General features: G+C 38.8%; 1 protein-coding gene across 1 annotated transcript; it reads left to right on the top strand.

The window, feature by feature from the left end:
* The first annotated feature begins 11481 nt into the window (after positions 1 to 11481).
* LOC131239699 (uncharacterized) lies at positions 11482 to 12357 on the top strand. The gene is made up of 2 exons (XM_058237529.1): positions 11482 to 11674; positions 11997 to 12357. Exons 1-2 carry the CDS (start codon positions 11543 to 11545, stop codon positions 12300 to 12302), a joined length of 438 nt encoding a protein of 145 aa, XP_058093512.1. The 5' UTR covers positions 11482 to 11542; the 3' UTR covers positions 12303 to 12357.
* Positions 12358 to 13330: the final 973 nt, after the last annotated feature.

The following is a 13330-nucleotide window of genomic DNA, read 5'->3' as shown; positions in this document are numbered from 1 at the left end:
CTCATGACATTATAGAGGACCTCATTTGTTAAGTAAAATTGGATAGAGGTTCTCCTTTTCTTATCCATCTTGTTTCATTCATCATCTGTCATAGATTCCGATCGCTTTTTAATGAGAGTAATGTCCAATCCTTGTTGAACTAGGAAACCGATCATCTTGACCTTCCACAGTTTAAAATTATTATTTTTAGCATATTTCTCAACATTAAACTTAGGATTAGTAGCCATTGATACTATGCTTTCAGATTCAATATTCTTCCCAACATTAAGCTTTGATACCACTTGTTGGGGATCGTGGAAGCACATATAGAAGAATCAAGCATCAATCGCACAACTAAGTCTAACACAAACAAACTGAATTTTATGTGAAACGTTGATCAACACCGTGCATTTGATGGGTCCCCATGGACCACCCGTTCACCCCAAAAATCAGTCATAAACGGAACTCAGGCGGGCCATACCATTTAAAATCATGGGAAGACATGCCTAAATATATTAAATTACTTGGTGGGGCCTACCTGAGTTTTGGATGTCGCTGAAACTTAGTCCATACCGTCATTTAGATGGGACCCACACAATGAATGGGCTGGATTGTGAATCACATCTCGGTGGGCCCCAAAACAAAAAAATATATATATATATAAATTTTTAAAAAAAAAAAAAGCAGCAGCGCTGCTGCTGCTGAGTGACGAGTGGACGGATTGGCTGGGGGTCACGGCCCCAGCTGTGGGCCCCACCTTGATGCATATCTCCCATCCAAACCGTACATTTGATGGGTCCCCACATTTCATCCGTCCATGCCAAAATTCAGCTGTATATGGAACTCCGGTGGGCCACATCATTTAAAATCATGTGAAGTCATGCCTAAAATATATAAAATCGTTGGTGGGGCCTACCTGAAATTTGGATACGACTAAAACTTGGTCTGTACCCTCAGCCAAGTGGGACACACATAATGAGTGGACTGGATTTGGGGACCACCTCCCAGTGGACCCCCTGTCCATGTGAATATAATAATAGTTATTATAATAATAAATATATATATATACATTTATAAACATGCATTACCGTGGGCTTCCCTGGCTGTGTACACCTACCCCAGGATCATGAGACCCTTTGAACGGTTGGGTGACAAATAAATATTACAATGGGCCCTACCTTGGTCCACGTAATTTTATGAACAGTTGGGGTAGAAAATAAACATTGTGTTGGACCTTAGTTGGGTGGAAAATAAACATTGTGTTGGACCTTAGTTGGGTGGAAAATAAACATTATGTTGGGTCTTAAGTTGGGTGGAAAATGAGCATTTTGGTGGGCCCCACTTAGGTAAGTATTGTAAACTGCACCCTCTATTAGTGTGGGCTCCATCATAATGTATGTGTTTCATCCAACAGCCCAACTATTTTGGAGATAATTTAAGGCCCATTATGGAGGCCCATCTTCATGTATTAGTGGTCCTTGTTGAGGCCCACCTTGATTTGTATAGGCCCATATTATGAGGCCCATTGAGGCCCACCTTGATATAGATATGGGGCTCATGTTATTAGCCCATTGATGCATTTGGGTCCTTGGGTCAAGGCCCAATTAGATGTATAAGAGGCCCATTACAATGTGTACTTCATGGAAGGCCATTCCTTGGGAGCGATGTTGGTTTGACGTCCACATTGATGATGTTGGTTAAATGTCCGCATTATAGCTCTCCCTAAGGCCCACTGATAGGCCCAAACTTGTGGTAAGTAGGCCGTCTAGGCCCATCTCCATTATACCTAGGACCCATCTCTTATTACATGTTTAGTATAGATGCATGATTCATGATCATTCGCACCATATGTATGCCGATGTGAGGAATGACCGATCATAGCATAAACCTTTGGATAGACTGTTTATCTCCCTGATTGGCGGAGTTGCCTCATATAAGTGCATGGTATATACGGGCGGTTGCATGACTAATAGTATGATTCATGCACTTGCATTTGTGTGATTGTAGTTCGTATGCCCTAGCGACATCGGGGCCATAGCCTCCACACACATCGTGGATGGCGGGATTGGGCCGGAAATATTTGGTTCTAGCATACGGGCACCATAGATGTCCTTGGGTGAAAATCCCTAAACCCGATGGTACCGGAGGATGACTCCAATGTCGAGACCGAGTGGATATATGAGCGCACGAGGGCCGAATACCAGAGGCCGCGTCTCCCACGTGTCGTGGTCGGTTGGAAAGGGTGTGGCCTTACTCGCCCGAGGGTAGGGGGCAATACTAGGTTGAGTTTGACCACTCGCGAATGAGTCCGCTATCGACGTGCTCCGGATAGGTTTTGGCGGACTATTGGCAGGCGGATTTAGTCTGTGCGGCTAGGAGAGCGAAAGTGCCATTTGGAGTGTATTGAACCCGGTGATTATCCAGAATATCAAATGTCGGATACATGTTGAGGATTGGCATGCTTGAGTTGCATCTTGCATCGCATGGCCGTGTTATGGCCGATAGATTCATATCTTGCACCGCATAGCCTTGACAGGATTGCATTCATGTGCTCATCACCATGATTCCGCATCACTCGACCTTGCATTTTGAGCACGTTTATATTGCACATACTTACACCACCCTCAAGCTTTATAAGCTTATGCACGATTGATGCGTGCGGGTGACGCCAGAACGCAGTCGCAGCCATAGTTGGAGCGTGCAGCCGAGCTTCCGGAGTTTTGTTTCTTTTATTACATTGTATTTTCCCCTTCCCGCATGTACTAAAAAGTTTTTTATCATAGTGGATTTTGTGGTGGTGTTCTTGTGGTTATTGTTTGTAAGTTATACTTTTGTTATGCTCATTATGAATCAGACTGATGATTTGAAACCCTCCTTGTAGTATCCCAGGATCGGAACCTGGTGAATGGGTGTTGGGATCCGAGAACACTATCCCTTGTATTTCGTAACCCTTTGGTTACTTAATATAGATCTACTCTTCTAATTCCCTATGTAGGAAGGTAGTTTTCACATCCATTTATTCTAGCTCGAGATCATATTGGGTAACCAGTGCCAGTACGAATATGATAGATACTTGCTCCACAACTAGCACGAATATCTAAGTGAAGTCGACGCCTTCTCTCTGAGCGTATCCCTTTGCTACTTACCTCGCCTTGTACTTATCATGTTTCTTCTTGAAGATCCACTTGCACCTGATCACTTTATGAACGACGAGAAGCTCCACCAACTCTCACATCTTATTCTTGTACAAGGAACCCATCTCATCATCCATCGCTTCTTTCCACTTTTTGGTATCTGTCTCATCAAGAGCCCCTTGAGAGTAGACGGATTCCCCTCATCTGTAATAAGGGCAAATGAGATATCTGAGTCATCCTTGTATCTCGCTAGTAACCTGAGATCCCGAGGTGGATTTCTTTTCATAGGTGGCCGCTCCACTTGCTCCAATACCTCTGTTTGTATACTTGTATCTTCCTATGTCTCATCTTTGTCTAACTGAACGTCCACAACTAAATTTTCTGATTCCTTATGCTCATCCCTATAGAACATGGATCCTTCGTTGGAACATGGATCCTTCGTCGAATTTGGCGTCATGACTAAGGATGATTTTTTGTGTGACTCGGTCATACAGCCTGTACCCCTTCACACCACTACCATAATCGATAAAGATGTACTTTTTATCTATTTGGTTTACCTTATCTCTCTTAACTTATGGTACATGATAGTAAGCATCACAACTAAATACTCACAATCCTAAGCAGCTTACATGTTGACCATTTCACACTTCCTCTTGAATTTTACATTCAATGATCATATAAGGGGATCAATTCACCAAGTAACAAGTCATGTTAAATACTTCAGTCTAAAATTCTTTGCCCAACCTAACATTACTGATCATGATCGGGCCCCCTTCAAGAGATTTTGATTCATTCTCTTAGCCACACCGTTCTTCTCTGGTGTATGGCGCACTGTGTTGTGCCTCATAATCCCTTCATCTTGGTAATGCCTATTGAAATCCCAAGAAGTGAATTCCCCACTGTTATATGTCATTAATACCTTCACATTTTACCTTGTTTATTTTTCTACCATCGCCTTTCACTGCTTGAAGTTGTTGAAAATATTGGATTTATTTCTCATAAAATAAACCCACACTTTTTTGGAATAATCATTAATGAACGTGACAAACCGTAATGATCCTCTACCAGAAACTACGGGCGACAACCCCATACATTAGAATACACATAATCCTTAACACCCTTACAAATATGTTTACCAAACTTAAAAGATAATATTGAATGTTTACCATATATATAATGTTCATATATATTAAAATTAATACTTTTAAAGACTAAAATTAAACAACGGTCAGAAAATACGTTCATACTCCACTCGCTTATATGGCCCAAACGTGCATGCCACATACGTGAAGACGCGAAATTCGTTATAGACGTCGTAGCTCCACCTAATGAAGTACTCCCTATTAACATATGAAGATTTTCATTTCGTTGTGCTTTCATGACTATGAGTGCACCCTTTGAAATTATAAGGACATGATCAAAACCAGTGAATCTGCACCCAATTACCTCGAGTGCTTTTAGAGATATCGGGTTCTTCCTTAAATTAGGAACGTATCTCACTTTGGTCAAGATGCTCTCCATACCATCAAATATCTTAATGTGTACCGATCCAACACCAAATACTTTATAAGCATTATCATTTCTCATAAAGACCTGGCTATCATCGCACTCACTATAACTAGTGAACCAACTCTGATGAGGGGTCATGTGGTACGAAGCCCCCAAATCCAAAATCTATTCTTCATCAAAGTACCCAGATTTTGATGCAGTGAGCACCTCAGTACCGTTCATCTCCTCACTGGATTCAGTTGTGTTAGCCTCTTTCAAAGAATTGTCTGAATTCTCTTTTCTTGTCATAGGATTTGTGCAATCCTTCTTCATGTGCCCAAACATCTCATAATTCCAGCACTTCAAGTTGCTTTTGCTCTTGCCCTTGCCCTTAGATTTGGACCTAGATTATGAAGATTCACTATCACGCTCAGAATTTCTCCCCCTCATAACAAGTGCATCTGTAGAGGCACCTACATTACCACTTTTCTTTCTCATCGACTTCGACTGAAGGGCTGAGATGACAGTATCGATGCTGATGGTAGTTCTACTGGTGCACAACGAGTTCTTAAACGACTCATACGAAGCAGAGAGAGAATTCAACAAGATGCATGCCTGATCCTCGTCTTTCATTATTTCCTTCATATACATCAATTTACAAATTAACTTTTTAAAGTTACTAATGTGGGCCTTAACATCAGTCCCTCCCGCCATTTTCAGATTGAATAACTGAAGCTTCAAGTACAAGCGATTCTCAAGAGATTTCTTCGCATATATGTTCTCTAACTTCGCCCATATACACGCTGCAGTGTTATCTCTCATGATATTATAGAGGACCTCATTTGTTAAGTAAAATTGGATAGAGGTTCTCCTTTTCTTATCCATCTTGTTTCATTCATCATCTGTCATAGATTCCGATCGCTTTTTAATAAGAGTAATGTCCAATCCTTGTTGAACTAGGAAACCGATCATCTTGACCTTCTATAATTCAAAATTATTTTTCTTAGAATATTTTTCAACATTAAATTTTGGATTAGAAGCCATTGATACTATGCTTTTAGATTCAATTTACTTCCCAACGTTAGCTTTGATGTCACTTGTTGGGGAACTGAGGAATCACATAGAATGAATCAAGAAAAATACTCCAATTGTACAAATAAGTTCTAACACAAACAAACTGAATTTTATGTGAAAAAATCCTTGTGGGAAAAAACCAAAGTGACAATAATGAACTATGAAAGGAGAAATTATAAGAGATAGAGATTACCAATTTGAACAAGCCTCGAATCTTCCTCACAAGCCAAGTTATGCCCTTAAAACCTTTATGAACAAATTAAAAAAACCTATAATACCTCTCTTCCTTCCTAATTCTCGATTACACCCGATATATATAGCGAAAACTTGTATCACAATTGGAATAGGAAACAAATCTTACACTTACACAATTATACATGTGCGCTTGATGGCATCAGCAGTTTGTCGATGGCATTGGGAAAACACCAAAACATTCCAGTGATAAAACATGAATTTTTTGAATTTTTCTAATGACATCAACATCTACTCAATGACATCGACAGACCCTGTTATTTACAGATTTGAGACATCAACAACATATCCATTGAAATTAATGTTGTGGCATAATAAAGTGGAATTACTTATTGTGACATTTGACAATTAATCTTACATTTTATATACACAAGTGGTTTACTATAAGAACAGGTAAGAACCTCATATGAACATTAACATTTTATTTTACTAATTGTCTTATACATTTTTTCTATATTCAACTTGCAGTAACAATTATATACTCTTGTAGTTGTAATATGGGGAAATACTAAGTATTTTTCATTGACAGAGTTCCAGGTATATATGATAATTGAAAGGAATGTCGGTAGCAAGTGGATAAATTTAGTGATTGCCTCACCAGTCATATAACACATTTTTGGAAGTGGATGAGAAGATTCAAAATCTTGAACGACGATTATGACTATCAGCATAGGAGGCCAGGCAGTGCATTTGTCACTTTGGTGGAGAAACATCATAGGTTAGATCCCAGCACGCCACTCCATCCCTAACCAACACCTATCCATTCACAAGTTGCATTATCACAACAGAGGAACGATCAAATTTCGATGACAGATACATCCGATTAGGCGATACAATTAGTGTTGATTGTTGACTTAAATATGAAAATCAACAAGTCTGTTGATGATAACAAACTTCGATGCCATCAAAGGCCACTCGATTAGAAAAATTCAGAAAATACATGTTTTATCATTGGAATGTTTTGGTGGTTAGTTCAATGACATCGAAGATGTTCGATGCCATCGAAGTGCCATCGAATGACCGTGCAGAGTTACACAGAGTTGCATAAGTGTGGGATTTGTTTTCTATTTTGATTGTGATTCTCATAGAGGTTATATATATGGGTGTAATCGGGAATAGAGAGTATCTTAATGGCTTTCTAATTCATTGCAAAGGGTTTCAAGGACTTATAAGAGAGATTCGAGGTTTGTTCGAATCTTATAATCTCTATCTCTTTTAATTTTCTACTTTCATAGTGCATTACTATCGTTTTGTGCTGTGGTTTTTTCCCACAAAGGTTTTTCCACGTTAAATTGAGTGTTTACGATTAGACTTGGTAGTGCGATTGGAATACTTTGCTTGATTCATCTCTGTGTGTTTTTGTCGTCCCCTAACAAGTGGTATCAGAGTTAAACATTGGGAAGTAAATTGAATTTGAAAGCATAATATCAATGGCTTCTAATCCTAAGTTCTCTGTTGAGAAATACTCTGGGAAAATTAATTTTGAACTTTGGAAGGTCAAGATGACCGGTCTCCTAATTAGTAAGGATTTGATGATGCACTCCTTGAGATGCGACCAAAATGTATGACAGATGATGAATGGAATAAGATGGATAAGAAAGTGAGAACCTCTATTCAATTGTGCCTAACGGATAAAGTCATCTATAATGTCATGAGAAGTTAGAGGATATCTATGTGAAGAAATCTCTTGAGAATCGCTTCTACTTGAAGCTTCAGTTGTTCAATTTAAAGATTACAAATGGGCCGATGTTGAGGTCCACATTAGTAACTTAACAAGATAATTTACAAATTGATGGATCTGGATGAAACGATGAAAGATGAGAATCAGGTATGCATTTTATTGAATTCTCTCCCGACTTCGTATAAGTCATTCAAAGACTCTTTTTACACCAATAGATCGGCTATTAGTGTCGATGCCATTATCTCATCCCTTCAAAGAAAGGCGAAGAGAAAGAAAAGGGGTGACATTAGCGTCTTTATTGATACACTGGTTATAAGAGGACTTATAACGCCTTGGTTTTCAAAATTCAAGTATATGACTTGTTTTTTAAAAATCCGAGTGTTAGCCTTTAAAATTCAGTCCAAATTTAAACCATCTTATCAAATATCAGAGTTAGCAGCAATTGTTGGTGGAGTAAACCATGCATTGTATAAAAACATTCTAATTATTACAAAATTTCAAATATAATGCCCATACAAGATTTATACAATTCCAAATAATAAAGTTCATTAAAAAAACAAAAATCTATTAACTAGTGATGGAGCTCAATATGAGTCGCGGGGATTCCGTCTAACTCCTCAACTACCCAATCTGCTCTAGCGACCTAGTAAACAATATTAGCTTGCTCTACACCTGCATCAACTAATACGATTTGATAGCGTCAATGGCTATCGCGGTGAGGAGTACCCTCTAAGATTACATACTTATCATTCATAATACAGAATAGATCGTAAGTCATAAGAATGGATATGTGAAATAGCGCAATTCATATTCATGATCATATACTCAAAAAAATTAAGTCAGTCAACATAATCTCAACATTAAGGAAATGTAATAGCAATCGCAATGCAAAATGTGTCTAAATAGTCAAATAATCAATCATACGACTTTCTATTGTACCCAAAAATCACATTATATGTAAACTCCGTAAGATGACTAGAAAATCGATAAGCGAATTCTCGCTCTACCAAGAAATCACAATACAAGTGAACTCTACAAGATGAATAGAAAATCAACATTTAAACCTACTTTACCCGTAAATCATATCGTACGTGAACTCCGCAAGATGATTAGAAAATCGATAAGCAAACTCCCACTCCACTCGAAAATCATGGTATGACTGAATACCGTAAGATGAAGAGAGAATCAACATGGGCATTTAAACATTATTCGGAAATCGTATGAACTCCACAAGATGGCTAGAAAATCGATAAGCGAATTCCTACTCCTCCCGAAAATTATAACAAACTTTACATAATAGGAATCAACATACAAATATCTACTTCACCTGGAAATTATATTGTACATGAACACCGCAAGATGGCTAAAAAATCGATAAGTGAACTCCCACTCCACTCAAAAATCATAGTATGACTAAACACCGCAAGATGAAGAGAGAATCAACATACAAACTCTAGACCATCCAAAAATCATATCGTACGTGAACACCACAAGATGGTTAGAAAATCAATAAGCGAACTCCCACTCCACCCGGAAATCACAGTACGACTGAACATCGCAAAATGACTAGAAAACCAACATATAAAACTCTACTTCACCTGAAAATTATATCGTATGTGAACACCGCAAGATGGCTAGAAAATCGACAAGCGAACTTCAGCTTCACTCGGAAATCATCATACGACTAAACTCTGTAAGATGAAAAGAGAATCAACATAAGAACTTTGGCTTCATCTGAAAATCATACGAACTCCGCAAGATTACTAAAAAATTGATAAACGAACTTCAGCTCCATCTGAAAATCATAGCAAACTCTGCATAATGACTTGAAAATTAACAAGATATACGAATATAACCAATAAGCCACAAAAGGGTGCCAATGTTTCATCAAAGACACAAAGGGCAAATGCGATCTAAGCCACGTAGGGCAAATGTGTGATCCAAGCCATGTAAGACAATGTGTGATCCAAGTCATATAAGGCAGATGTGGTATCCAAGCCGCGTAAGTCAAATATAGACTGTAAGATGGTAAGTTCATGACAAGTTTCATGTATTCCATTACTTAATTGCAAGCAGCAAACATATAATTAATTAACAAATTTACAACTAAAGATATAGCATGTTAGCATCGAATCATTTATGCTTGTTAAAATTAAAGAGATATGTGCATTATCTAACATATAGGAATCAATTACGCAACAGATTAACATATTCATACAATAAGACAAGTAACTCAATGAGAGAAATTAAGGCATCATCTATGTTTACATTGATGAATTTAAGTACGAAGTTTAAAGGGTGAGTCCTTACTTCAAATTTTGATTAGAATGGGCCCATGTCTAATGATGCCGGAAATACATATTAGGTTTAATACTAATTTTATTTACGAGGGCCTGGATAAATGCTGATATGTGCTTCAATCATATGGAAGAACGGCTTGGATGAATCCGTGTCTAATGGTGGCCCACACCATCATTTGCTACATTTTTGGGTTCCCTATGGGCCTATTTTGGCTATCGCCGTGTGATCCGGATCATCTGAGTGAGAATCGCGGATGCACGTATTGGAAGGAAGACTACAAGTGCTCCCGTGATGCAACATAATATTCTGGTGGATGTATCCCATACTCTTTGGTTTCAGTATCCAAACAAAATTTCAATGACTTATGTCTTCTCCAAACAGTGAATTTCTGACAATCTGACATATTACTCAGAAATTATCAGTGAATATGGCAGGAAAGCTCCACAATAATACTGTGTAGCGGCGCATGAAAATTCAAATACGCTAGCTATGGAGGGATGTGGCAGGGACATTGTTGCCGCCCATGTGGCGGCTTTGGCCAAAGGGAACTTCTGTCGACTGAGAGTACATGGCAATGCGCATCCATGATAAGCTATTCACCTGTTTCAATCTTAAGTGTTGATCGCCGTTTGTTGCACGGAAACGGATGGGCTACTCCCCTGCCATTAGACAATGGCTGGTGGTCTGTTCTATGTGGGCCCCCACCATGGTGTATGTGTTTCATCCATGCCGTGCACTTATTTTTAAAAATCATTTTATGGAACGATACTGAAAATGAGGTATAACCCAATCTCAGTGGACCACACTACACACTACACGAAACAGTGTTGAATGAACCTTAACCATTAAAAACTTTTTGGGCGTCATAAAAGTTTTGGATCAAGGTGATCTTTTGTTTTTCCTTTCATCTGGATCTGTATGACCTAATCAACAGAATGGATGTCAAATAAACAGTAGAGTGAGCCTTAGGAGAATTTCAATGATGGATATCCAATCAATAATGTTTTCCTGTGGTGTGGTCTACGTAAGATTTATATCTCTCTCATATTTGGATTCAAGCCCTGGAATGATTCCTAAAAATGGATGAACGGAATGTATGAAACACATACGTCATGGTGAGGCCCACGGAGCACCGACCACCATCCATCGAAGTGGTGGCAGGGGAATAGCCAATCCGTTTTTGGCACAATGTGCCCTAACTTCCGTGGGGCCACCATTATATATGTGTTCTATCAGACTGTGTTGACCACACTAGATGCTTAGGCCTGATTAAATTAAATGCAAGTCTGCTTGTGTTGCATTGAGCATTGGATTTGTCTCATTTCTTATTTAATGGCATGAGCCCAAAAATGATTTAGATCCAAATCTCAAGTGGACCACAACAATTGCACAAAACGGTGAGGATTAAAGGCCTATAATTGAAAACGGGCTTTTGTGATGTTTTAATGCCCATTTCACTGCACCATCTGCAAAGTGGCCATACAAACTCGCACGGGTCTCGCACGCGTGTCACCTGTCGCCCTAGAACCAGGCCCTTCTTTTCTTTATAAACCCTCGTAACGTTTTAAGGCTTCCCTCGCTCTTTACGCCCCTTTTATTCCATTGAGAGAGAGAGAGAGAGAGAGAGAGAGAGATGAAAGGGGTTTCAACGGTTACAGATGGAGAGAGCGTGACCCTTGAAGAGTTGAAGCAGAAGATGGCAGACTTCGCAAAAGAAAGAGACTGGGATCAGTTCCACAGCCCCAGAAATCTCCTCTTAGCCTTGGTATGTTTATGTCCTAATACCCTCCAAAAACCCCAAACCAGAGAACCCAATCCCTTCCTATCTTTTTCATTTTACACCCTCCCTTTTTCATTTTTGTCTACCATGACCCATTTTTTTTTTTTTTCATTATCATAACCAAACAAACCAGAAAAAATCAAATCCCCCAAAAAATCAAGTACTGATATTATCACGACCAATATAACCTTTTTCTACTTTTCATTTGTCTTTTAACCCATAAAGGAAATAACACTGGGAGTTTTTTTTTTTTTTTATAAAGATGTGGGTGTATTTGTAAAAATGTTTTTTGTTTTTTGAAACACAGGTGGGAGAAGTAGGAGAGCTGTCTGAAATATTTCAATGGAAAGGAGAGGTACCAAAAGGACTACCGGATTGGAAAGATGAGGAGAAAGTACACTTGGGTGAAGAGCTTTCAGACGTTTTGCTCTATCTTGTAAGGCTATCAGACATTTGTGGGGTCGATCTTGGGAAAGCTGCGCTTAGAAAGGTCCATCTTAATGCCATTAAGTACCCTGTCACTCAATGCAAGGGCTCTTCTAAGAAATTCAACAGCCACAACAACAAGAACAACAACACTAGCAACAACAACAGCAGTTTGGAAAGTGACTGATCTTTTTTTAATTCCCCCTTATGTTTTATGCTATTTTCTCATTTGGGTCTTTATGGATGCTTGTATAGGTTTCTTTTTTTTTTTTTGGTTTTTTGTTTTTTGTTTTTGTTTTTTTTTTTCTTTTTGCCCTGAAGTGTTGGGTTTTGGTAAATGGGAAATGGGGTTTGATGGTGACTATTGGAAAGGCTGTGATCTTTTCTCATTTCATGTTCCCAACCTATTCTCACTTAATTTGGGCCTTTTTGGTTATTGGGTTGTGATGGATGGCTGTCTCTCTCTCTTCCTCTCTCTGGGGTTTCAATGCTGGCTTTTTGCATGGATACTATCCTGGGTGGCGCTCTTGGTCATGATTTTTTTTGGTTACTATTTTGGGGCTTGATGGAACCCTGTGGCAGAGAGAGAGAGAGAGAGAGAGAGTAATATCGGAGAAGTTGGGTGGCTTTCTTGAATTAGGGTTTGGGAGAGGTTTTTTTTGTGGGGAGGGCATTTACTCGAAATGGGTTTGAAATATTTTGGATGATTCTTCATTTTCTGTAAAAGTGTTTTTAGGCGTTGAAAGTAGACTCGTCCCATAGTTTCTGTGACTCATACCATCCAAAATCTGGGCCACCTTGCTGATGTAGTGTGCCGTAAGTTAATAAGAATGATCAAGCAATCCTAGCCATCCAAGTAATTTCTGTCATATGGATGGATAAAAAGAAAATACTGAGTGGTCCAGGGCCAAAATCAGTTGATCGCTGTATTTTATGTGATGGTTTTGGACTATGCAGAAGGAAATCACCATTTTTTTTAAAACGGTGGCGAACTAACACCGGAGTCTATATATAAGTCCCACAATCAATGCTACTGTCGAAAGTTTGGCCCATTTAATGATAAAGGATGGTATCTCTTCAAAAGATAAAGAAAAGATATGGACCGATCTGTTTCTGATATCTTTATATTTCAGTTGGAAGGATAAAAATTAAAAAAAGAAGAAGAAAAGAAGAAGACATTCTTACTTAGATCTAATCTCAATTAATTATCACATG

This window comes from Magnolia sinica, chromosome 3 (genome assembly GCF_029962835.1).
Source record: "Magnolia sinica isolate HGM2019 chromosome 3, MsV1, whole genome shotgun sequence".
Taxonomy (NCBI): Eukaryota; Viridiplantae; Streptophyta; class Magnoliopsida; order Magnoliales; family Magnoliaceae; genus Magnolia; species Magnolia sinica.
Note: the sequence above shows the minus strand (reverse complement) of the source record. Positions and strands in the feature narration are given on the sequence as shown.

What these genes read in the sequence shown, in the direction of transcription:
- LOC131239699 (XM_058237529.1), top strand. Translation starts at nt 11,543, where the DNA reads ATGAAAGGGGTTTCAACGGTTACAGATGGAGAGAGCGTGACCCTTGAA. An exon ending in GAAATCTCCTCTTAGCCTTG is followed by an intron (nt 11,675 to 11,996) that starts GTATGTTTATGT and finishes TTTGAAACACAG; the next exon opens with GTGGGAGAAGTAGGAGAGCT.